Genomic DNA, 23,033 nt, shown 5'->3' on the forward strand with positions numbered 1-23,033 from the left:
AGCTGACTAACATCCAGTAGGTGAGCATGAGTAAGGTGAGGCTCAACACAGTGCGGAGGTATACGATACTGACATTTCATTGCAATTCAATGCACAGGTTGAAAAGGCAGCAAGGTGGGCCCAGAGATGGAAAAGGACATCCATGTGCTGCATTATCACACTGGAACCACATCAACCATGACTCTCAAAGCGTGTATCAACTAAAAAGCTGCGGTGTTTGAGACCTACAAAACGATTTGCACTACCAGGCTAATCAGCACTCACGAATACACATGAAAGACCACAAAGTTCCTCTCTGAAGAGATGAGTGCAAGGTACCTTAGATTACTTTCACATACAAGATTCTACTTCTTACTTTGTAATTCTGTATTGTAAAACAAAGAACAACATTTTTCTTGCAATACCAATTCTTAAAAGCAGTTTTACAATGGAGTATGAAAACTAATCCACTTACCTTTACAGGATGGAGTTGCTCAGGAATACTGGAGTTGGCAGATTCAGAATCAAGCCTCAAATGCCACACCTGAAGAGTTTTCAGGAAATACGACAATGAAAGATAACATTAAAAAAATAAATAACCCAATACAGCCACATAATTTAAATTGACCTTGAAAACTATCAGTGTCTGACTACTGTTAGTTTAGAGTTGTGGATCTCTTTAGCAGCCACCAATTTACTCAGGCAGCCATTATAAACCTTACTTTTTCATAACTATACAAGGGCTGATCCAAAAGGAATGCCTCCTATTTTATAATGCTGGCCCACAACATCACAGGTGGACACTGGTGGGATGACAGCAGAGGTTGAACCTTCCTGCCAGCATTCAGTTACATTTTGTAGCCATGCGACAGATGGCAGCAGAGGGCCAGAATGACAGCACAGCACCTGACATGGAAGTGCACGTGAAGCACAGGGGTGTCACTGAACTCCTCCGCGCTGAAAAAAATCGCACCCACTGGCATTCATCAATGCCTGCAGAACTTTATGAAGACCAACACGTGGATGTGAGCACAGTGAGGCGGTGGGTGCTGCGTTTCAGCAGTGGCAACAGCAATGCAAAAGACAAGCCACCCAAACGGCCAGATTTATTTTTTTTTTCTTTTTAAACAAGCACAGCACGCAGGCTCTCGTTCAACACTGGAAAAAAAGCATAGCTAATGGTGGTGACCATGTTGAAAAACAGAGTTTTGTAGCTGAGAATTCACTCTATGTATCTGTTGTCATTCCTACGGAAATAAATAGGAGGCATTCCTTTCAGAGCAATCTGTGTACATCTATGAGCCATCATCCCAATAATGCAGTAATACTAATAAATGGGAACAGAAAAAAACAGATTCTCAGAATATCTTTTGTGGGGATGGAACAACAAAACCTACACTGTAGTCAGCTGCAGTTATTCCCCTGGGAATGAACTGATGCCAGTAGAAAGGTCTTCCGACACTCAAACTGTACCAGCATTTCAGAGCACGCAGCCTTGGAATAAACCCTAAGGATAAACCAAACTGCATCTCTGCTCCAGCAGTTTTTTTCTTCAATGTACATGAATGGACTGGGAGGTACTAGTCCTACAAATTCAGTTATGCTATTGTGTCCTATGGTAAGAAGAAAAGCAGGATGTTTAAGACTTTGTCAGGCACAGAACCTCCAGCACTGGAGGCGAGCAATTCTGAATTATCGGTGTCTTGTCATAATTCGTGTGCATGCAGAAGAAACAGCACAACCCACTTTACAAGAGCAACCAAATGTATTCAAGGCATACTTACAAAAGACTCTGAGGTAGAAAGCTGCTCGCTTAGGTGAAGATCAGAAATGAGGCAGAGGAAGCCTGACAGATTGAAAGCGATTAAGTGCCTGAATAAAGAAAGGAACGGAAGGAATAGACATTACTGGAATCTATCAGACGCCAATACGCATTTGAAAAACATACTGTACATGTAGAATCAAAAGCAACACAGGATCAACCTGCAACTACTTATTCCACTATCTCAGTGATGACTGCTATTAGACAAACTCTATGTATTTTTAATACTGCTGTTTAAAAAGGACCACAATTTCCTCCTCCAGTGCGTAATCAAATTAAAGTTCATTTATGATGAACTTTGAATTACATACGTAGTTTAGGTAGAAAAAAAGACTTTGGTGGTCTCAGTAACACAGCTACAAAAGCACTGTACAGGATATTCACAGATATGGCATAAGCCAAAGCTGGCTCTTTGTAACAGAACATTTCCTTTGTTTATTCTACTTCTGTTGATGTACATTACCATAGCTTTGATTACGACAGTAAGGTTTCCTGGGCCATCTGCCAGAGCTGCAGAGCTTCCACCTCCTTCTAAGCATCTGTCCACTCACCAGTATAACCAGCCTGGCTGAGTGAACTACACTGCATGTGCTGAGATGAAGTAGAACAGAAATCGGAAGAAAATAACTGCATCTTAGTAAAAATATCTGTGATTTCTAGTCCGAGCAAATTAATTTCACATACAAAAATTATTTCCAACATAAAGCGACCACATTTCCAAAACAACCACAAATTCAAAACAAATTCAAAACAAATTCAATTCCATAGAAGATTACAGAATTACACTAAAGCACATTTTAAAACATCAGTTGTATGGCAGACAGAGTAAAGAGACCAGCAAGAGAAAGTACAGAAGGGCTTCTCCCTAAGGAATAATTAACTACAGGAGGTAGAGGTGTTTGTTGGGGTTTTTTTAGTGTGAGTGAGCAGAAAAGAGGAACGGGACCTCAGGAAAGTCTTCAGTAACATGGAAATGGGAAGAGCTGCCCAGGTGTTCTGAACAGTTCAGATGACGTGACAGCCATTTTCTTGAACGCTGTTACATATGCAGTAACGAGCAGAAGAATGAAAAAATTAAGGCATTTGCCTTCACCTTAACGGCACTGTATGTGCCACCTCTCTGCAGAACTGCGGCACAGACAGCACAAGACTACTGAAGAACTGCACAGTAACTGCCAATCCACGTTTTCAGAAGACAGCATGACAAAGTATTTCCCTTTTCCCATGCACAAAGAAATGCTGACTTGGACAACAATCTCAAGTGGGATAAGAATACGGAGGTACTTCATTCTATTTTCTCAAACTGAAAGGTATCAAATGTCTACTTAAGGATAAAATAAAACGAGCAAAAAGGAACATGGAAAGCACACTAACCTCGGCAGGCACTTCAGATCAAAATACTCTAATAGCAATAACTATAGCAGGCAGTAGCTTATTTCTGCACATACCTAGCGGTCAAATCTGCTTGCTTTTAGATCTTTCTGCTTCCTATTGAGTTAAGCCTTCTTTTTCTTTAAGGTGTTTATCAGACTTTCCACAGAACTGCTTTCATGTCTTACAAAAAATAACACGCCTAGAGAAAAATGACTCGGTAAAGGTCTCTGACAATACAGGGATGCAAACTTCCTACCTGTCACCCAAACAGGCGCAGTGCCCACCCCGAGGCTCTTGTGCTGTCACTGGCACACACTGACCTTCATAGCAATCAGCTGCTGAGTTACACGCAGTCGTTCTGGGAAAATCGCTTTGCTGCATTTGTTGTTCGTATGCATAGCACTACATCAAGTTAGTACAACAATTACACCTCTTTTTCTCCACCACACTGTGGAGAGACAAACAGCTTTCTGGCTAAAAACAAAAATATCTTGCAATGCAAAAGGAATTTTCCCAGATAAAAGAAGGGAAAACAATCCAACAAGCAACCTCCCTCCTTCCCCTCAACCCACCATCCTTCCCCCCACAAAACAGACAGAGCAAACCCACAGGAAAGGAAAAGACAGCAAATCCACTTCCTGAACCAATTCCCAGTGTTGAGAACTTAGTAAAGAAAAACCAATACATTCTCTGCCTGCATCACCACAAAAAGCTGCACATTAAATGAAACGTGCAACTGAGGGTTACGGCCTCCAGCTGTACCTCCTAACCAAAGCAGCCGGGAGAATAAGTAAATGCATGCATGCATGCATACATACATACATACATAGAAGTGATCGTGCTTTACAGTTCCTCTGTTAGCTTTGTGGTTGGCGGTGATCTTTCCACGGGCTTTGGACTGTTTGTTTTTTAAGCATCAGTAAGGAACATCAGCAGCCTTTTTTCTGCACATCAGTAAAGCAGAGAATACAGCTCTGAGCAGCCATCTGCCCGGACTTGCTTTAAGAAGTAGTCAAGGACATTGACAAGGTCTGATTTTTCAGGTCTTCTGATTTGTCTTCAACGCAATCTGTTGCTAGGACCTTGAATTCCACAGCCATAGCATGCAAATACAGTTTAATAACGGAGTTTTTAATAGCGGGCACGAAATCATGCATCTGTACACAGATGAGCAAAAAGGGCTCATATTCCCACGTCATGGCTTAAGATTTATCACATTATATATACATGCACAACATATCCACTTCAGGAGAGATCCTGAATTCTTCTAAAAATATGCTCATTTAAAAAAAAATAAATTAAACTCAGTAGCTTCCTCACATTAAAATTCTGCTGAGTTCAATGTAAGACAATGGTAATGTATAGAGCTCAAGCTCAGAGGAAATGAGTTCAGCAGAAAGATAAGCTTCCCTTCGTCAGGAAAAATTGATGTACAGTACAAAGATAGTTTACAATACAAGATAAAAGCAATATTGCATTTACAGATTTGGATCTGTTCTGTAATAATTTCTGAATACAAGATCTGGCTGTCGCAATGCCAAACCAGTGGGGCTTGTGTTATCATAAGGGGCTTGTAAAAGGAAGAAAATAACAGGAATAGGACCAACCTCCAAATAAGATACTAAAGCATATGAGAGACAGGAAATCACATAGCAAGTATGTTAAACCTTTAAATTTGCAGAGGACAAGACAGCCAACTCAAATTTCCTTTTACAAGCATGCAAGTGCTTTCTGCTGTGCTCTGTTTCAATTATTTCATACAGTGCATTTATCTTCGTTAGTCCAAAATGGAGTTACATAAAAGCTATAAGCCTCGAAATTATTTCGCTTAAGATAATGGTGCCTTGCCTTTCTTTAATCAGACTTTTTTTAGATTAGTAATTGTTTCACTGGAAACAAAGTCTGTTTGCTAGTCTGTTTTTTAGACTGGAGTCTCAGAAAGTTGTGTGGGAATGGAATGTTGCTTCTGCATTTGATATTAAAAAGAGCAATTGGTTTGAAGAAGTAGAACATAATGCATTTGTATTCTGTAACCCATCCTTAGAAACAGCTGGTCTAAGAAGTAAAATACTATATATGTTAGCGGCACGTTTTAGAAACATTATTACTGATTTATGTGATTAATTCTTTCTTGCAAAACTGGAATAGTTGTTAAATGTTCCAAACAATGCGAGTATAGCGTTAGGGATTAGAAAACATATTGTAGAGCTGTTCTGTTAGGATAAGAAACTGCCGGCAAAAGAAAACCAGATTCAGCAAGCATCAAAGAAATTAGGGCCTCTATACAAGGCCGAACTGTCTCACTCCGTGAGAAGGTTGGGGTGTGACAGGCAGGCACCAGGATACTCCCCTGTCTTTCTCCCGAGCTGATCTTGGTAAGAAGGACAAGCAGATATCCGCAAAATAATGATCAGGTGTGGAATAAGTTAATTAATTAACTACAGATTTACGCTTATGCAGCAAAAACTTATGTTTGTCCAGTGTTTCCATGTTTAGTGAAGCGTCGAGAAGATTGTGAACCTAAAGTACTCCGCCAATGAGGAACCAGGGGAGAAGGAGATAAGCGTCGGGGAATAGGGAATAAAAGATGTAACGCTGTTTTCTGGGAGCTCTCCTGCTTGCAGGAGGCCCGCCATTGCAATTGCGAATCAAATCTGCTTTATCAGAGATACCGTCCTAGAAAATTATTTGGATATTTCCTACAATCTGGGGGCTCGTCCGGGGTAATTATCGCCCTGTGGGGATTTCCCCCACTGCCCTGGACAGGATAGGCGCACCCCGCTGATTTCAGCGGTCCTGTCTGAATGGTGGGGTGACTCCTCGGGACGGTCGACAAGAAACCGAGACTGTTCCATAAAGGCCGGGCTCTGTGAAAGCCACGGGGCAGGTAGGCACGTGTATTGACCCCTGGAGACCCGGTAACTCTGTGCACAGACCAAGGTAAGGGAATTTAATTCTTGCCGTGGGGGTCGGTGGAGACTCGGGTGAGTCTCGGCAGGGAACTGTTGGTGTGCGGTACCCTGTGCACTTGACAAAGTGGCAGCAGTACACCCCTAGCTGTCCTCACATCTCAGCATTTCTGAGTTCAGACTGACAGAGGAGAGAGCTGCAGTTCCTCTCTTGTCCTGACACAGCAGATGGATGTGCTGTACAGTACCTTAGACAGTCCTTACGCACACAACTTTAAAAGCTATCAGCAGTGCACAACACTTACGAGCTCACGTTTCCGCTCACGCAGGTTTGCTTTAGGATCCGAGCCCAACATCCTGCACTGCTCCATCGCTGAAGGTACTGCAGTCTCCCACAGCCTGCGGTTCCTGCTGAGTTTGTCAGGCGTTTGGCACTGGTTTTGTCCCAGGATAGAGAGGCCGACTCAATATATTAAGAAGAGCACTTATCACAAAAAGAAGACTCAAAGCCTAGAAGTACAAACAGCTGCAGTAATTCCTCTCCTCCAAACTGAAAGTGAAAGCACACTTGCTTTGGAATAATAGCAGTAGAACAGAAAAGCTTGCATTACAGAGCAATCTGTAATATACCACAGCATTCGCACGAGTACAAGATTATTTCTTTAGAACACAGCAGCATAAGTAAACCTAGCTCTACGTACGTCACACCACCTCCACAGCTTGCTAAAGCAAAGCTTCATTCTGATATTGCCCTTGGTGACCTGTAACAGTAACCTTAACGTGCTAAAGGAGAAGCAGCACAGTCTTGTACTGCCTTAGGCCAAGCTTTAAATATTTATTATCAACAGCAAGATACAGCACAAGGTCCCAATTGAAACATGCAGCTGCTTAGCACCCAACTCGGCTCTTTTTGCACACCTTGACAACAAGCTCCGCTGCAAAAGGCACGCTGGGTGGGCTGCAAGAGCTGCAGAGCGATTCACTGACAGTGACCAACACACAAGCAAAGCTCTTTTCCTTCACAAGACCTCCTCCCTAATGAAGACTGCTGATAATACAAAGGTAACGAGCACATCGTACACATTTCTATCCAGAAGTCAGTAATCAGATGTAGTCTACCTCTGCAAAACATGACGGCCGTGCGACAAAACCCAGAATGAGTTTAACAGACTACAAGTGTATCTCACACCCTTACATATAAATGAGGATAAAGTGTTTCAGAGGAGAGCACTCCCACTTTTCAGGAGCAGGCAGAACGTTATCTATGCCAGCCTCGTGAAAGACACTTTAAGTTACAAAGGGCTTTTCCCTCCTAACGTCCTAATGTCACGTCACATTTAACTGTTGTACACCATTTTCGGTGTCATTCTGCTAAAACTAATCACTGAATGAAAGAGCTACAGATGCTGCCACGGACAAGTAACACAAGTGACCTTATACAGCATACAAAAACTAAAAGAACTTTTCTCATAGCCACAGACTGACTGATTTTAAGCAGAAGGGACCCAATTTCTGCAGAGTTGTGCATGGAGAGGAAAAAAAGAATCAGCAGTTTTCTTCGCGCTCAGCTTAACCCTTACTTTCTTTTGAGAAGAAATGCATTTCCTTGTTAGCCTCAAAGCAGCAACAAGGACATGAATAATGAATGCAGTAGAACTTCTATTAAGATTCCACTTCAGCATAACATAACTCAAAGAGAAGTGAGCTTCCGAAGAGGGGTGTGCAGGGAAGGAAACAGTGACAGCACAGCGTTACCTGATGTGAAAGACTGTCTCTTTCCAAACTCATGTTCTAAATGAGGTACTGACTTTTGCACAGTTAAAATACAGAGCTCTTACTTTATGGAAAAAGTAAATCAGACCATGTAATGAAAACCTGGAGCTGTACATCAATATTTAAAGGGCATCATATCCACTGGAACTTCACTTGAGAATTGGAAGGAATTCTGGATCTCTGACATAAAATAAGCCGCTTTCCAGCCAGTAAGAAGATGAATTCATACGGTTCAACGGCAGCTTCCTTTAAAATGCCCTCCTTAGCATACACTGACTTACAAAGTTCAAAATAAAAGCTTCAGATAAAAAAAAAAAATCGAAGGATCCCGTGTTCCTGTTAGCACTTCATACCGGCAGCTACCACGAGAAGTCAGGAAACGAAGTAGTCACAGGATGAAGGTCTCTTCTCTAGAGAAAAATCAGACAAGCAAAGCACATGTGATAACAAGGGAACTTCAGAAGCACATTTCACTTTTAAGACGGAAAACACATACCTTCATCCATTTGCTATGAAATGCCCCTTCATTCCATATCTATAAAGCAACAAGCAAACAGAAGTCAGTACCTGTTGATATACAAAGTAGTAGCGCATACACATAAATAAATCTTTCACCATCATTACTGAACTTTTTTATCAGCCCTCCAGGGAAATAATCCGTATGAAAATTCAAGACAGGTGCTTATTTCTCTCATCCTTCAGCCCACAGCCTGCAGCCTTACTGAAAAGAACGCTCATGCTGTGAGAGCTCTCTACCACGCCTGGCCTCGTCACACGTTACATGCTATTAACGTTGTCTCTACAGCTTGGCAGACAATGCTTTTCTCCACAATTTCACTTCAAGACGTGGTCATACAGAATGCCAGTAACAACACGGAAACAAGACATTACTTAAATACTTCACACACAGAACTTATATTCTACTGTAAAAGCACAGCAAGGCAAAATCTCGTGTCGGACACACACCTCCCACCCCACCCCCTCCAAGGTCCGTTTCTCAAGCATCCACGCGTTACCGGAGTGCAAGAGTGACACTGACTGAAACAGTCAGCAACAGGAAGGGAAACACTCCAGGAGAGATGGACATTGTATGTACCTTCCCACACTGCAACAGGAAGGGCAGACTTTCTCAGTGGGATGGGAACCGTAACTTGAGAAGCTTCACTGCGGAAGTGAAAATTCAGAAATGCAGCCCTAACGATAAATCATTTATATTCACCACTGTGATCAGGTCTAAGCATTAACATCGTTTGACATGAGAAGATTACTGGAGGCCACTGCCTAGGATGTTACGCTACTACAGAAAAGCAAAAACAGTCTGAGAGAAGCATCAGTGCAAGCATACCAAGTCCTAGAGCTTCCCTACCTTGTCTAGTGCGACATAAAAACATCGGTCTGTTAAAGTAATTAAGGGTCAGACGTGTTTGTTAGAACAAAGAGCATATAAACTCTAAGGCTTGGATTTACCAATCAGTTCAATTTTGAGGTTCCTCTCTTTAGCTTCTCTCATCAGCCACCGCTCACAGCCTCAGAAGTCCTTCTCATCATTTCCGTAGCGCATCTCAGAGAACACAGTGCCATCTAGGAAGGAGACAGACATTATAAAGACGTTATAAAATTCTCTGCATTGCTCACTGCCACACTATGCAGGCAGGCACACCGCTCCAGCATGGCTCACACATCCTTTCCTCTGTACCTCAAACCAAAACGAGCAGCGAAGGGAAGGAGCAAAGCTGCCGCTCTTCATGATCATGATCGCACGAGGAAAGGGCGTGTGATCCGTGACTGCCAGCACGGCTGCACCAGAGGAAGGTCATGCTTGACCAATCTGGTGGCCTTTTACGATGGAGTGACGGCATCGGTGGACAAGGGAAAGGCGACCGATGTCATTTGCCTGGACTTGAGCAAGGCCTTTGACACGGTCCCCCACCACATCCTTATCTCCAAACCGGAGGGATGTGGATTTGATGGGTGGACCACTCGATGGATAAGAAACTGGTTGAAAGGCCGCAGACAGAGGGTGGTCATCAATGGCTCTATGTCCAGGTGGAGGCCGGTAACGAGCGGCGTCCCCCAGGGGTCTGTCTTGGGACCGGTGCTCTTTAACATCTTTATCAATGACATCGACGGCGGACTCAAGTGTACCCTCAGCAAGTTTGCTGACGACACCAAGCTGAGTGGTGCGGTCGACACGGTTGAAGGAAGGGATGCCATTCAGAGGGACCTCGAGAGGCTGGAAAGGTGGGCTGGGTGAACCTGATGAGGTTCAACACGGCAAAGTGCAGAGTTTGGCACTTGGGCCGGAGGAATCCCAGGCATCCCTACAGACTGGAAAGAGCGGTCCTTGAGAGCAGCCCGGTGGAGAAGGACCTGGGGGTCTCGACAGATGAAAAACTTAACATGAGCCAGCAGTGTGCCCCTGTGGCTCGGAAGGCAAATGCTATCCTGGGCTCCACCAAAAGAGGGGTGGCCAGCAGGGACAGGGAGGTGATTGTTCCCCCCTACTCTGCTCTTGTGAGGCCCCATCTGGAGTACTGCGTCCAAGTGTGGAGCCCCCAGTACAAAAAAGACAGGGAGCTGTTGGAAAGGGTCCAGAGGAGGGCCACAAAGATGATCAGGGGACTGGAGCACCTCCCCTATGAAGACAGGCTGAGGGAGCTGGGCTTGTTCAGCCTGGAAAAAAGAAGGCTGCGGGGTGACCTCATTGCAGCATTTCAGTACCTAAAGGGAGCCTGCAGAGGGGAGGGGAATCAACTCTTTGAAAGGGTAGATAACTGCAGGACGAGGGGAAATGGTTTGAAGTTGAGGAAGGGGAGATTTAGGTTGGACATCAGGGGGAAATTCTTTACAGAGAGTGGTGAGGTGCTGGAACAGCTGCCCAGAGAGGCTGTGGATGCCCCGTCCCTGGAAGTGTTCAAGACCAGACTGGAGGGGGCCCTGGGCAGCCTGGTCTAGCATTAAATGAGGAGGTTGGTGGCCCTGCATGTGGCAGGGGGGTTGGAGTTTCATGATCCTTGACGTCCCTTCCAATCCTGGCCATTCTGTGGTTCATTCTCAGTGTGTTAACTTAGCGTACACGTTTGGGGATTTTTCCCTTTTTTTGGGGGGAAGCACTCTGTCTCTTGCTTTTTTAAAAAGGGACTATGCTTTCTTTTTTTGCAGCAGAACGTGATTAGCTACTGGGCACTTTCTATTCCTAGGTACAATAATGCCAAAACCTGTATTTATGATTACCTTCATCTCAGCAACCACTGAGAAATTCGCAGCATTTGGATCATAAGAAAAATAATCGCCGTTCAAAGTATAGTTAGCAGATAATGTCCACGTGCTGACATATGGGGGAAGAGAGAAAAAAAAGCAGCATGAATTGAAATGCAGTTCCTTCTCAGATTTTGCTCACAGCGATCGCAGACGCATTTCTACATCGGAGGGGGGGGGGGGGGGGGGGGAGGAAAGGGAACGAGAGCACCGCCTTCGGAACGCAAATTTCCTTCACGAGTCTGCAGACACCGACCGTGGTATCTTTTGTGCAGCCTCAGCACAGCCACAGAGCACACGTGGCACATCTCAGTGAAGGGAACACGGACGACACGTTACTGCAGCATCACCGCCACGAGAACCCCGCACAGCCCACAGCTGCCGGCTGCCCGTCAGCTCCAACCTCCCCCTGGAGGACGTGTAACGGGGCACCGAAATTCGGCCAGGGAAAGGAGAGAGGAATCAGACTAAGGACAAGAACTGCCAAACAGAACGCCGTCCGGAGGACGCTCGCTCTCCCCTCCCCACCCCCACCTCTCCCCCCTCCCACTCCCTCCTCCACCCCCCACAGCTCTCCCTCCCCGCCCGCGCCCACCGGCCCCGCCCACCCCGCTGCCGCCGATCCCGGCCCTCCGGCACCGCCCCGTACGTAAGCGGCACCGACCGCGGGAGGCCCCGGACCCCGCAGGAGCCGACCGCACGGCACAGCCGGGAGGAGCGGACAAGCCCGGCGCGCCGCCCGCCACCGCTCCGCCCTCACGGCCCGCCGCGTGACCGCGCGACTCGGCCGTCACCTGGGCAGGGCGGCCGCGGGGTGAAGCTGGCGGCCGCCATTTTGAGAAAGGGCACGGCAAGTTCAGAGCGGCGGGGAGGCGCGCTGAAGAGCGGTGAAGCCGTTGAGGAGCCATGTTGGCTGTGGGAACGCTGCCGGGCGGAGGCGGCGCGCTTGCAGCGCGGATGGACGGAGCTTCTAACAGTCTAAACTCTTCTAATTCGGTATTTGGTAAATGCTTCATTTACGTATATTGCGCACGTGCAGGCAGGTCGCGAGTCCTTGAAATTCAGAGATCCAAAATTCGTGTAAAAAAAAATGCAGTTAAGGCAAAGCGATGGCAAATGTATTTCTCAGACCTGGGGGAACGTCGTGCTGCTGGCAGCCGCTGCTTCAGCTCGGCCGGCGGCTTTTCCCTGTCGGACAAACAAGGCGAGTACACGAGCACTGTGAAATGAAATCGTACCTGGCTTCGGGCACCTGTTGCGATTCCGTTGGACAAAGGGCGCTCAGTGCTGCGAGTGCTGCGGCAGCTCGGTCACACCGTGGGCATTAGCTGGGAATTACACACAGCCTATTGAGCGCAAGTGGGCACGTGGAAATCGCCTGATAAACAGCGCGTGGCTGGAATTCAGCAGGAGGAGAACTTACACTGGTACCAGGCAACGAGGATGAGGGTGAAATCAAGATCTAAAGAATGTTTGAGTCCTTTTGGAGCTCCGTACGGCAGACCCGACCAATTTCAGTTTAAAGGGGAAGCTCTGAGTCAATGAGGTGAAAATTATTTACGTCCTACCGGGATGCGATGCTGGAGACGGAGCAGCCCGTGGCCTCGCTGGGTTTTTCTCTTGAGGACGGGGTTACACACACACCTACAGGACGCTCTCCTGCTGTGTCATGAGGATCAGAGCAAGCCCCATTGCTGTCTGAACTCTTCAAACCACAGAGGTAAGGTTCCTCAGCACAGCTGGATCCACTCCTAGTCCCAGATGCGTTCAGGAGTTTGTGACTAAGGGATCCTACGTGCACAATCAAAGATATAACCTTAGTGAAGCTGACAAAGCAAAGGATCTCTGTGCAGGTGTGACCTCGAGGCATCCCTGCTCAAGAACAGAGCTTGTCCTGCAGCCTGCTGCTGTGCAGGAGAGCTTAAGAGGTGCTTGTGCTGCTCTCTATTTTGGTGGTAAGATGATTGACCCATTGCTGTGCTTTGTTTTTAGGCACATGCTCAATTGGCCCTCAGCTGTTGAGCCAGAGGTCTGCTGTGAGTTCTTTCAGCGTCCCAGATTGAGACGGTTTTGTGATCGCTAACCTGATTTAGCCAGGAGTGTTGCTCACTGTCTTCCTGTGCCAGGCTGAGGGAGGAAGGTGGGAGAAAGGAAGAAAGAAAGGGAGAGAAGGGAGCGCACCATCATACTGGCTTTGCTGGGAAGGAAGCCTGGTAAGAGCAGTGCTGCTGGTCTGAGTCCCAGCTGGCTTTTACCCCTAGGCAGTGCCCTGCAGGTGGGCTGGTGAGGGTTTGGCAGGGATTGCTGCATTCCCTCACACCTCTCCTGCCTTTTGTTCCTCTTGTCCCAGCAGTTTAACATCTGCCTGCAGCAGAGCAGCAACTGGCCACAGCATGTCGATCTCAGGCAGGGGCTTGGGGAAGCAGCCAGGAGAGGGCAAGGAGCAAGAGATGGGAGTGCAGGGTGAGAGTGAGGTGTCCTCAGCCATCGTCTGTGTGCTGGGAACAAAGAAGCCGCAGGGACGGGAGTTTCTCTCCTCTCCAAGCTGCTTCCCTGGGCCTTGGCTGTTCCCGGCAAGGAGCACTTGCAGGAGCCCGTACCTTTTACAGAGGTGGCCGTGTATTTCAGCAGGGAGGAGTGGGCCCCGCATCATTTTCAGAGACGCCAAAGGCGTGCTGGGCTCCAAAGGAAGTCGGTATGTGTTGGGCCAGTGTCATTCAGAATTGAATCAGGGACACGCTGACATGCACCAGAGTGGGCTCATGCTTGACATCTTGTAAACAGGGTTGAAAAGAAACCTCAAAATAAACACACGCAGCCTTTGTAAACCGTCCCCTCCAAAATCAACACATTTTGCACAGCCAGAGGTGCCTTCCCAGTCTTCTGCCTGTTGGCAGCTTTACTTCCTCTGTTTTTTCTTCAGATCACAGCAGAGTGAGTCTGCGTGCGTCAGCGGAAGAGCTGCCTTCGGGGAGGTGCAGATGCAGTCAGCCGTTGTGGAATTCATCTTGAACCGCTCAGATGTCCTCTTCCGCTCCAAATCCAGCCCGCTCATTGGAGATAGAGCGAGTGAGTGTCTTCCTCCATTAGCTTTAGCTTGATCAGACACCTTGATCAAGTTCAGATCTCCCCCAAGGTACTTGACATATGCTTCTACTGTCGAGGAGACAACAGACTTCTGGGCTGATATAAGAATATGGCAAATGTGGCTACCAGTATCTTTCCGGGAAGCCAGGGATGCTCTACGAGAACACATGAAAGTGTGGCTGAAAGTTTGGCTGCTGCTGTTAGATCCTCACATTGACAGGCTGTACAGAGTAACTTAAATCCGTCCCCCTACTCTCTCTTTTCTTTCTAAAATCACTTTCTTCAGTGCTTCTGTGTGCTTTTGCACTTGAGCTATCTTGCAGTACGACACAATGCATGATCCGTTGATCCTTACAAGCATCTTAGAAGACAAATAGCAAGCAGCAGATTTAAAGAAAGCTCTTGGTATTCATTAGCGTTGATGCTGAGAAACAGAGTCTTGCACTTAATGTGAGATACTCTGACAGCTGCTTTCCTGGTTGTTTCTTCTGCGCAGCGTCTATAGGTTAATCAGCAGGGCTGTCCAGCTGCATGGCAAAGACTGCACGGGCCCTGCAGCTGTTGCCCAGTTCTCCGCCTGCACTGCAGAGTTGAGCTTAGGTGCTAAGAGTGAGGAAATAACTGCAACGTGTTTGTGCCCAGCCCTGGAACCTACAGCTTTCCTTGAGTAACTGCTAAGACCGGAAGCGCACCTGGTCCAGTGGAAAGAAACGGGCCTGCACCAGGAAGAAAGTTTCCTCTGCATGTTAGATGAGTAAGTGTGAAGAGCACAAGCAATTATTATTCCGAAGGAGCGCTGAGTTTGTTCCATCTACTTTGATACCCCGACCTTCCCATGAAATTTGCACAGTCACTGCAGTTATTGCCACTGGTGGAGTAGAGATAGCTGCTTTTCCAGAATATTTGCTGCTTCCCATTTGATACGAGCGTTGCTCTTCTTTGGATAGCACAGTTGCTGTAAGTCCAGCTTTTGTTCCTACTGGAAGGCAGTTCTTATGTCAGCAGGATGCAGGGGTTAACTTGGTTGAACAGGAACAGCCCACAGCAGGCTGAGCTCTACCAGGGGAAGATCGACATGCAAAGCACCTGAGCCATAAGATGATCCAGGCTGTAGAATGGAGCATATCACGTTGGCTCGTTGTTTAATGATTCAGACGTTCACGTTGTCTGCTTCCCCACAAGCAGAAGGGTCGGGGAATGTCACAGTGTATCAGCTAAGCTTGGCAATACTGCTGTGGCAAGGCAGCCCCTCTGAGCACAGCGTCTCAACCTGGGCCAGCCTTCAAGAGGGGACAGCATTCCCCAGCCTGCTTTAAGCCATCCCAAGTTGGTCTAGTTGGATGTCTGTGTACCATTTGGCCCGAAGCCTGGCTCACTTTTTAGGAGTTTTGGTTGCTTGCTTAAATACAGTAAGCTGCTCTCAATTATGAGTATGTCCTTTGCCATAAACGTGCCTGTGACAAAGTGGTTATTTTGACATCATCCTCCAGAGACTAGGATAACCAAGTCTTAGAAAAACACAGCACCACCCCCAGAGAGGTGATGGCCGTGCTGCTGCTTGCTGATTCTCGCTCTTATCTGTGGTTTTCCTTTACAGGATGCAGTTGTTAACTGTGGCCCAAGTCCCTGTGGGTTTCTTCTCCTCCCACAAAGCTGCTCACCCTGGAGGAGGCACAGGCACGGACACGAGGCCACAGCAGCTCTCCCGTTGTGTCAGACAGCAGAGAGATTGCAGTGGAAGAAGGCCCCGCAGCTTTCCAGGGGAAATTCCACACAGTCGTTGACTTTCCATCCAAAAGATGAAGAGGCGTTTTCTTTTGCAGCATCTATCGTAATTGTTTGGGTGGGTTTTTTTTCCATTATTAGTAAGGCAAAACTCGCTGAAACTAAGTTGCCTTCACCACAGGTGAAGTGTTGTAGCAAACTTCCACTCACTTTGGACTCCATAGGAGGACTCAACTAACTTACAACTGCCTGATGGGCTCAGTTTAGCCACACAGTGGCTTCCTTTCCTGTTGGGCAGGTCACGAGGTGTACAAAGCCATCTGATGTCTATGCTTGCCTGTACTACCTGCACCTGGAAACATCGGGGTTTTCCAGATTTCAGGACCTCGTGCCTGAGATAAATTCCGGTTCTACTCAAAGCAGAGCTGTTGGACTGACTTGCCGTTTGCTAAGACTGGGAAGAGGCGGGGCTGCTGCAGCCCCAGCCCCACCTGACAGGGGTCTCTGTAGGGATGGGCTGCTGGCTTTGTTCCGGGCACTGCAGTGCTCTGTGACCAAGAATTACCACCAGGAGCTGTTCTACCGGCTGTGCCCACACCTCGCTGGCATATGTGGCTGAGAAGCCCGTGCACGTGGCCAGCCAGGAGCTGCTGCCCTTCTGACCACCTCACTCAATAACTCCTCTCTGCGTGGGTGCACATGCTGGAAGCTATTACTCAAGGAATAATACAAAGATAAGAAATAAGCACTAAACAGGGCTTATTGTCACGAGGTAACTAGACAAGAGGAATGAAAAAATGCATGCTGTATTTTGATTACAAATACGTAAGCACAAGCCCTGTGTGGGGCCTGGTTCAGCAGTTCAGCTTGCCTTGTGCACTTTGCCTGGTCGTAGGGAGAGTGGCAGGGTCTGATGCAGTGGCGGAGTTGTATGGACGCTGTGTTTGTTGCTCCGCATCCAAAAGTGCAGCAGTTTCTGGAGAGCCAGGTGGGACCTACCTATAGGTGATGGTCCTCTCGCCACCGAGCGTCCAGTTGCCAGCAGTGGGTGAGTTCACTGGGACTTTGGGGATGGGAGGTGCCAGCCAGCAAGCCTTCAATTTCTGCGATTAAATTCAGGCTTGGAAGCGCGCTACGCTACGTGGGAAATACAGTTGGTGCAGGAAAGGGGATGTCCTTAGCCGAGGTACTGCCAAACTGAAGGAAAGCAGATGAAACTGGAGATCTATCAACAAAAATGTAAGCAGGTGACACTTGACTTGGCAGGTTTGTGGGAAGGTCAGCTTCCCCATGTTTGTATTTCAGCCATCACCCTCCATACCGGAGAGGCTTTCTTTGCTCGGCTTGCTTAATTGCAGCACGTTTCGCATGCATGGATAGCCTGTGCGATAGCGCCCTTGATCCAGACCCCATTTCCACATTGCATCTCGTCCTCAATGGCCTGAGGTGTCGTGGGAGCACAGAGCTGTAAATATTTCCCTCTTGGGGTAGCTGAAGCACTATGAAAGTCTGCCAGGCGAAGCTGTGGCTGCTCCATCCCTGGAGGTGGATGGGGCTCTGGGCCGCATGACCGCGTGGGTGGCATCCCTGCCCACGGCAGTGGGGCTGGGGTTCTAAGCTCTTTACTGTCCCTTCCAACCCAAGGCATTCTATGAGTCTGCGTTTCCATGACGTAAGCACCCTGGTGCAGTGCATCACAAGAGCGGCAGCCCGCGGGGAGCCGCCACCCGGAATCTCGGAGCCGTGAGGTCACAATGCCCCGTCCTCTGACTGTGCTGTGCTGTGCCGCAGGCTTCGCTCTGTGCGACACTCACTGTGGCTGCAGCGGTGGTGTTGGAAGCATGGTGCGAGTGTGGGGGGCCATGGCCCCTGCCCGCCTTGTCCTCTTCCTCCTACTGATGGCCATGTGTTTCCGGGAGACCTGTGCTGCTCCGTGGCGAGCACCGGGAGCAGGTGGGTGGGCAGAAATGGGACCCAAACTGAGCAGCACTGGCGGCAAGAAGTCAGGCTGCGTCCCCACGGCCCTGTGCCACACTTCCCTGGGGCCTGCCTTCCACGGGGGTGGTGTTGGGCAGGGGGTGATGGGCAGCACCGCAGGAGCCGAGCGGAGCCTGTGGCAGCGCTGCTCCCCTGAGCCGGCTCCAGCCATGCCGGGCTGTGGCTCTGCTGCTTGCTGGCTGGAGCACAGCCTTCATCCTGGGAGATGTCCTGGGGAGAGCTCAGACGATGTGTGCTGGGAAAAGCGTGAGCATTTCTGCTCCAGGCTCGCGGTACTCCTGGTACCATAGATGAATGCCAGTTTCCAGCACGGAGCCCCGGCCCACAGCCCAGAGGAGGAGACAGGCGTGCTTTCCTCCAGTGCTTCAGCGTGACCTTCCTGGTCATTAGCGGCCTCCCAGGAAGAAAGCCCCGGGGGGCTGCATCTTCTTCCCTGCGGTCCGTGAGGGATGTGGCACACGGCTTGGGGAGAGTACTGTGTACGCTGCCAGTGCCAGCCTACAGGTCAATCCTGGCCACTCTGCAACTTTGGAGACCTGAGTCCTTCTCCCGTGCCGTTCCACGACCCACATCCAGTGACTGAGGGAGAAGGAGATCACACCATGCAATGGGAATTTCTCTCGTCTGTTCTTGATTCTAGATGATGCGCTTGGTGCTCCCTTTGCAAATGATCGTTTGGGTCCGGATTTTGTGGCTGTGCCTGTGGGGCAACCCAGAGGTAAGTTGTGTCTGTTAACTTGGAGGCAGAAACGTTCACGCTCTCCTAGTTTACTTGGGTGCAGTTTTACTTAAGATCCTCTCAAGATCTTCCGAGCCTGTTTGTGCCTTGAAGGGCATGCACAGTGGAGCTGTGAGTATTTCTTTACTTGGAGAGCTGCCACATTTCAGTGGGAAGGTTACCGCTGCCCCTCCTCAGCTGAGAGAGCCCAGAGCTTTGTATTTGGGCCGTGGCATTCCCTGGCCCACCGCCAGAGCCTACAGGTCACTCAGGGAAAAGGAGGCCCCCACACGTGCTGGAAGCTCTCCTCACCTGTGTCTGATCACACTTGTGCCTGCAGGCCCTGCTGGTGAATCAACAGAAGAGGATCCTGTCTACGAATCTGAGGGGGATGCTGGAGGTAAGTCACCAGGTTTCATTTCCTTGCTATTAGATGATATTTGGCTGGGATAGTTCAGCAAGGCAGTAGCGTACCGAAGCCTTGGTTTAATCCAGTCCGTGCGGTTGAGGTTAGAGCTGGGGTGAGCTCCAGGAGGGCGTTCCTCTGGGCAGTTCTGCACGGGGTTAGTTGTGTATGACGGTGGTGCTCCTGCAGGCAGCCAGGAACTGTTTCCAAGGTGCTCCTGTGCGGAAGGGAGAGAATAGTGTTGCTAAGGAATTCCCGGCATTAATTGCATCCTGTGTCATTCTGCCTGGAAGGATGTTTAATGGGAGTTGTTCTGTCCTGCGTTTGTTTGCAGACGTGACTGGAGCAGGCGATCCAGGATCCGCTCTGAGCTCTGGGCCCGAAACTCTGGAGGATGGCATGGGTAAGTCATGGCTTTGTAATTCCTGCGAGAGCTTTCATTGCCCATTTCAGTGCCGTTTCATGGCACGATCCCCCATATGCTCTGCTACTCAGTGATGCTGTAGTGTATGAGTGAAACTTTTCACGGGTCTCTGGTTGCAGAAGTGCCCCCATGGATGTCTTTGCCCGGTCGTTCGTTTCCTCCCGCGCTGGAGCCCAGCTGGAATCCCAGCGGTGAGTAGTTTGTCTTTACTGACTCCGCTGACTCACCGCTGGTCTCCAAAACTTCATGCACGTGATATTTGACTTCGTACATTCTGTACAGGTCCGGAAAGAGGAAAGGATGAACCCAGAAGAGGAAGATACTCCCCGGGCTCATCCCGTCTCCTAAAGGATCTGCTGAAGGAAATGGAGAAGGCAGCGCGTGGTAGGTATACGTCAGTGTGTTCACCGTGAGACCTGTGAAGCTGAGGTCTGACGTTCATGTGTGGACAAGCCGTAGCCTGCACAGCAGGAAGGGATCGCGCAGAGCCATGCTGCGGTGGTGTTCCATGTAACGCCTTGCAGGCACTGTCGAGCACCAGAGATGGTCTGCTGCCACTCTGCATCCAGCCGAGACCCAGCGGCAGCTGCTCCCCCAGCACGACCATTACTTGTCAGAGCTGCTTTGTGCAGACGCTGGCACCCAGATGGCACACAGATGGCGAGTGCCGTGCTTCTGTTCATACAAAGCCCTCTGTGCAGCTGAGCAAGTTGAAGGCAGGAGGAGCATCCCGATCAGGGATGGCTGCCTTTGCTAATGCTGGAAATGAGCTGGAGACGCTGATTCTGAAGGTGCTTGTGCTGGAGCTTGAATTTCAGCCTGCAGATAGCTGGCTGTGGTGGGTGGAATGTGATAGGTGGTGACGCTCACAGCACAGGGTGTGAGGGCCTTGCGTAGGAGCTGATTCCTGAGGAGGCATGAGAGGGTCGGCACCCTCCAGTTCCTGGGAGGGCCCAAATGCCCTTGGGCAACGGAGGGGGTGACAGTGGATGCGGGGGGCTGGGACCAGCAGACTTTGCCTGAGCTCGGGATTGGAGTAGCTCAGTTCCCGATGAGAGCACATCACGTCCAAGCTTACTGTCCTGCTTTCCTTCTAAAGGAACTGACCAAGAAACTGAGCAGGATGCACTGCAGGAAGGCAGCCATCCCACACTGCCGGTCTCGGACAGTGGAACGCAGGCACCGCCAACAACTGGCATGCCAGGTAATTTCTGTCCCGCGCTCATCCAGCGTCACTAACCAGAGTCGCTGTGTGCCTGCAGGCTCTTGCTGCCTGCCCTTGCACACCAGGTCAGCAGCCAAACCTGGGCGTGTGAGCACAGAGCACGTGTAAAAGAAGCCAGGGATGGCTCTCTGAAAATGGCTGGCCTCAGTGGGGTGTGGAGAGTTGTTCCAGCGGCGTGCCAGAGAAGGTACTTGCAGACCTCTGTGACGCTGCTCAGCTCCCACCACTCGCAGTTCCCAGAGAGTTGTGAGCTTTGCCCTTTTGCAACAAAGCCACCCGAGGGCGATGAGCGGGGTCCTGTGTGGCAGGAGCCTGCAGGAGTGTTTCTCCCCTGGGCTGGCTCCGGCTGTGCCCTGCGCTGGCTGCCGCCCGACCTTGAGCCCGGGGGGTGTCCTGCGGGAGAGCTCAGGACACGCGCGCTGGGGAAAGCGTGAGGGATTCTGCTCTGCAGTGCTCCCCACAGACAAAGCGCAGATCCCAGGGCACAGCCCTCGGCCCAGAGGAAGACACGGGTAGTGCCTGTGCAGCCTCTCCCTACCCAACGAGAGGTGGAAGCGATCCTACTTGTCCCCTGGTGCTTAGGCACCAGAGGCAGAGGCACCCGCTAGTGAAGCTCTCTTGGGTCCGTGAAGCACACTGAGAGATCATCTGTAGCGCAGGTGAAGGTAACGTGGGACATTGTCTCGTTTCTTCCAGGGATGAATGCCGGGAAAAGCACAGAGGCTGCTGTTCACAAATCTGTGCGGAAGCGCCACATCGCAGCCATGGTGATGTTCTCAGCTGTGCTGCTGTCTGCGCTGGTGCTGGCCTGTGGTGCTGTGATATGGATGTGCAAAAAATACCCGTGAGTTGGCTTTTCCCCAAAACACCTGATTGCTGCATTTGGCAACGAAGCATTTGTAGTGCCAGGATCCTGGACGGCCAAATCAGCTGCTGGCAGTACACTGCCAGGACTTACGTTGCCAAGTCTTTCAAGTTTCCGCTTATTTCCTGTCAGTGAGTAGTGCTTTCTGAAACTCCTTCTCACAGAGTGTGCAAGAGAGAAGAGAAAGCAGCAGAACCAGCTCATCCTGAGACCAACTAGGAGCGAGTTCCAACCGGAGGTGAGGGCAGAATGGAGCTGGGAGAGGCAACAAAAGAGACTCTTGCCCCATCAAACAAGAATCTCAGCAATAGTTCCGGTCCATTCCATTCTGCCATCCAAGAGGCCAAAGGTCTTCAAAGTCATCTGGAAGGCCTGGAGCGTGAACTCAGAGCCGCGAAAGAGGTCCACGGGAACAGTCCTGAGTGCTGCTTTCTGTCAGCGGACGGCCCTGAAAGTGAGAGCGGAGAATCAGCAGCAGAGCTTTTGTCCTTCATCCTGCACTCTCCAGGACAAGTGTCACCAATAATTTGAAGATTCTTAGCTCGCCATAGCTACAACCCTGTTGAGGGTCCTGATGAGGACCCAGAAAGCGAGCTTCCTCCGAGCACCGGACAATACGTTAACGTCTTTGGAGATGTGGATGAGGATGGCTGGTTCAGGGAGAGCTGACAGATGGCACGGGAGGACTGGTCCCTTCCAGTCTGGTTGCAGAGGTTTCAGATGATGAACTAGATACACCTCAAGTTCCTGACAGAATTCCTGCATTACTCCGTCTGCAAGACCAGCCCCTGCTCCACTCGATGTTCCGGTGGAGCGTGTGCAGGATGTGGATGAGCTCCTTCAAACCAAAACCAAAACCAAATCCAATTAAACACCCACAATAAAACAATCAAACAAACAAAAAACCCTACGCTGTTCTTTTTCTTGGATAAACGGCTGTTTACGAGGGTGGATAGTGATAGGACATGGAGGAGTGGTTTTAGACCGAGACAGGGGAGGATTAGGCTAGATATTAGGAGGAAGTTTTTTCACACAGAGGGTGGTGGAGCACTGGAGCAGGCTGCCCAAGGAGGTTGTGGATGCCCCATCCCCAGAAGCATTCAAGGCCAGGCTGGAGGTGGCTCTGGGCAGCCTGGGCTAGTGGTAGCCTGGTTGGTGACCCTACAAGTAGCAGGCGGGTTGAAAGTAGATGAGCACTGTGGTCCTTTTCAACCCAGGCCTTTATATGATTCCATGATTATATGATTGTATCAGACGTCGGGGCAGTAATGTGGAAGAAACAAGCCTTGAAGTTAAGCTTGGTTTGCTCTGCCCCTCGTACACCTGATAATTGCACCCCTTGCTTGGCAGATGGCCTTTCTGTGGGGTGTAGACGAGGAAAGGGGAGGAGGAGAATAAAGCAGCAGTTTTGTCCCAGAGCTTTTGTTTCACTGGGGTCTGGCCCTGCTTTCTGAAACTAAGAGACAGCGT

The 23,033-nt window shown here is 49.3% G+C and overlaps 2 protein-coding genes across 39 annotated transcripts in view; one reads left to right on the top strand and one right to left on the bottom strand.

The window, feature by feature from the left end:
- Positions 1-12,493, bottom strand: part of LOC149915084 (uncharacterized) — a 32,588-nt gene extending 20,095 nt beyond the window's left edge. For 4 of the 28 annotated variants that reach the window (XR_016459787.1, XR_016459785.1, XR_016459786.1 and 1 more), the window contains exons 1-7: positions 11,724-11,882; positions 11,092-11,185; positions 9,325-9,438; positions 8,354-8,392; positions 6,390-8,267; positions 1,764-2,392; positions 455-523 (exon numbers count right to left, since the gene is read on the bottom strand). The gene's annotated coding sequence lies outside the window, so the exon portion shown is untranslated. The other 24 variants (XR_016459784.1, XM_090124154.1, XM_090124153.1 and 21 more) reach the window with 24 other exon arrangements.
- Positions 12,494-12,697: 204 nt separating this feature from the next.
- LOC116243118 (uncharacterized) lies at positions 12,698-22,813 on the top strand. Of its 11 annotated transcripts, none has more exons than XM_090124180.1 (12): positions 14,055-14,184; positions 14,699-14,956; positions 15,800-16,045; positions 17,719-17,880; positions 18,566-18,643; positions 18,984-19,043; positions 19,384-19,452; positions 19,593-19,664; positions 19,756-19,857; positions 20,573-20,677; positions 21,395-21,542; positions 21,728-22,812. In XM_090124180.1, the coding sequence occupies exons 4-12, from the start codon at positions 17,769-17,771 to the stop codon at positions 21,780-21,782; spliced, it is 801 nt and encodes a 266-aa protein (XP_089980306.1). In that variant the 5' UTR covers positions 14,055-14,184; positions 14,699-14,956; positions 15,800-16,045; positions 17,719-17,768; the 3' UTR covers positions 21,783-22,812. The 11 variants fall into 11 exon arrangements, with proteins under 11 accessions (XP_089980312.1, XP_089980311.1, XP_089980309.1 ...); XM_090124182.1 differs by lacking the exon at positions 14,055-14,184 and adding an exon at positions 14,235-14,251; XM_090124183.1 differs by lacking the exon at positions 14,699-14,956 and having other exon boundaries at positions 14,052-14,184.
- The last annotated feature ends 220 nt before the right edge of the window (positions 22,814-23,033 follow it).

This window comes from Phasianus colchicus, chromosome 24 (genome assembly GCF_987193195.1).
Source record: "Phasianus colchicus chromosome 24, bPhaCol1.hap1.1, whole genome shotgun sequence".
Taxonomy (NCBI): Eukaryota; Metazoa; Chordata; class Aves; order Galliformes; family Phasianidae; genus Phasianus; species Phasianus colchicus.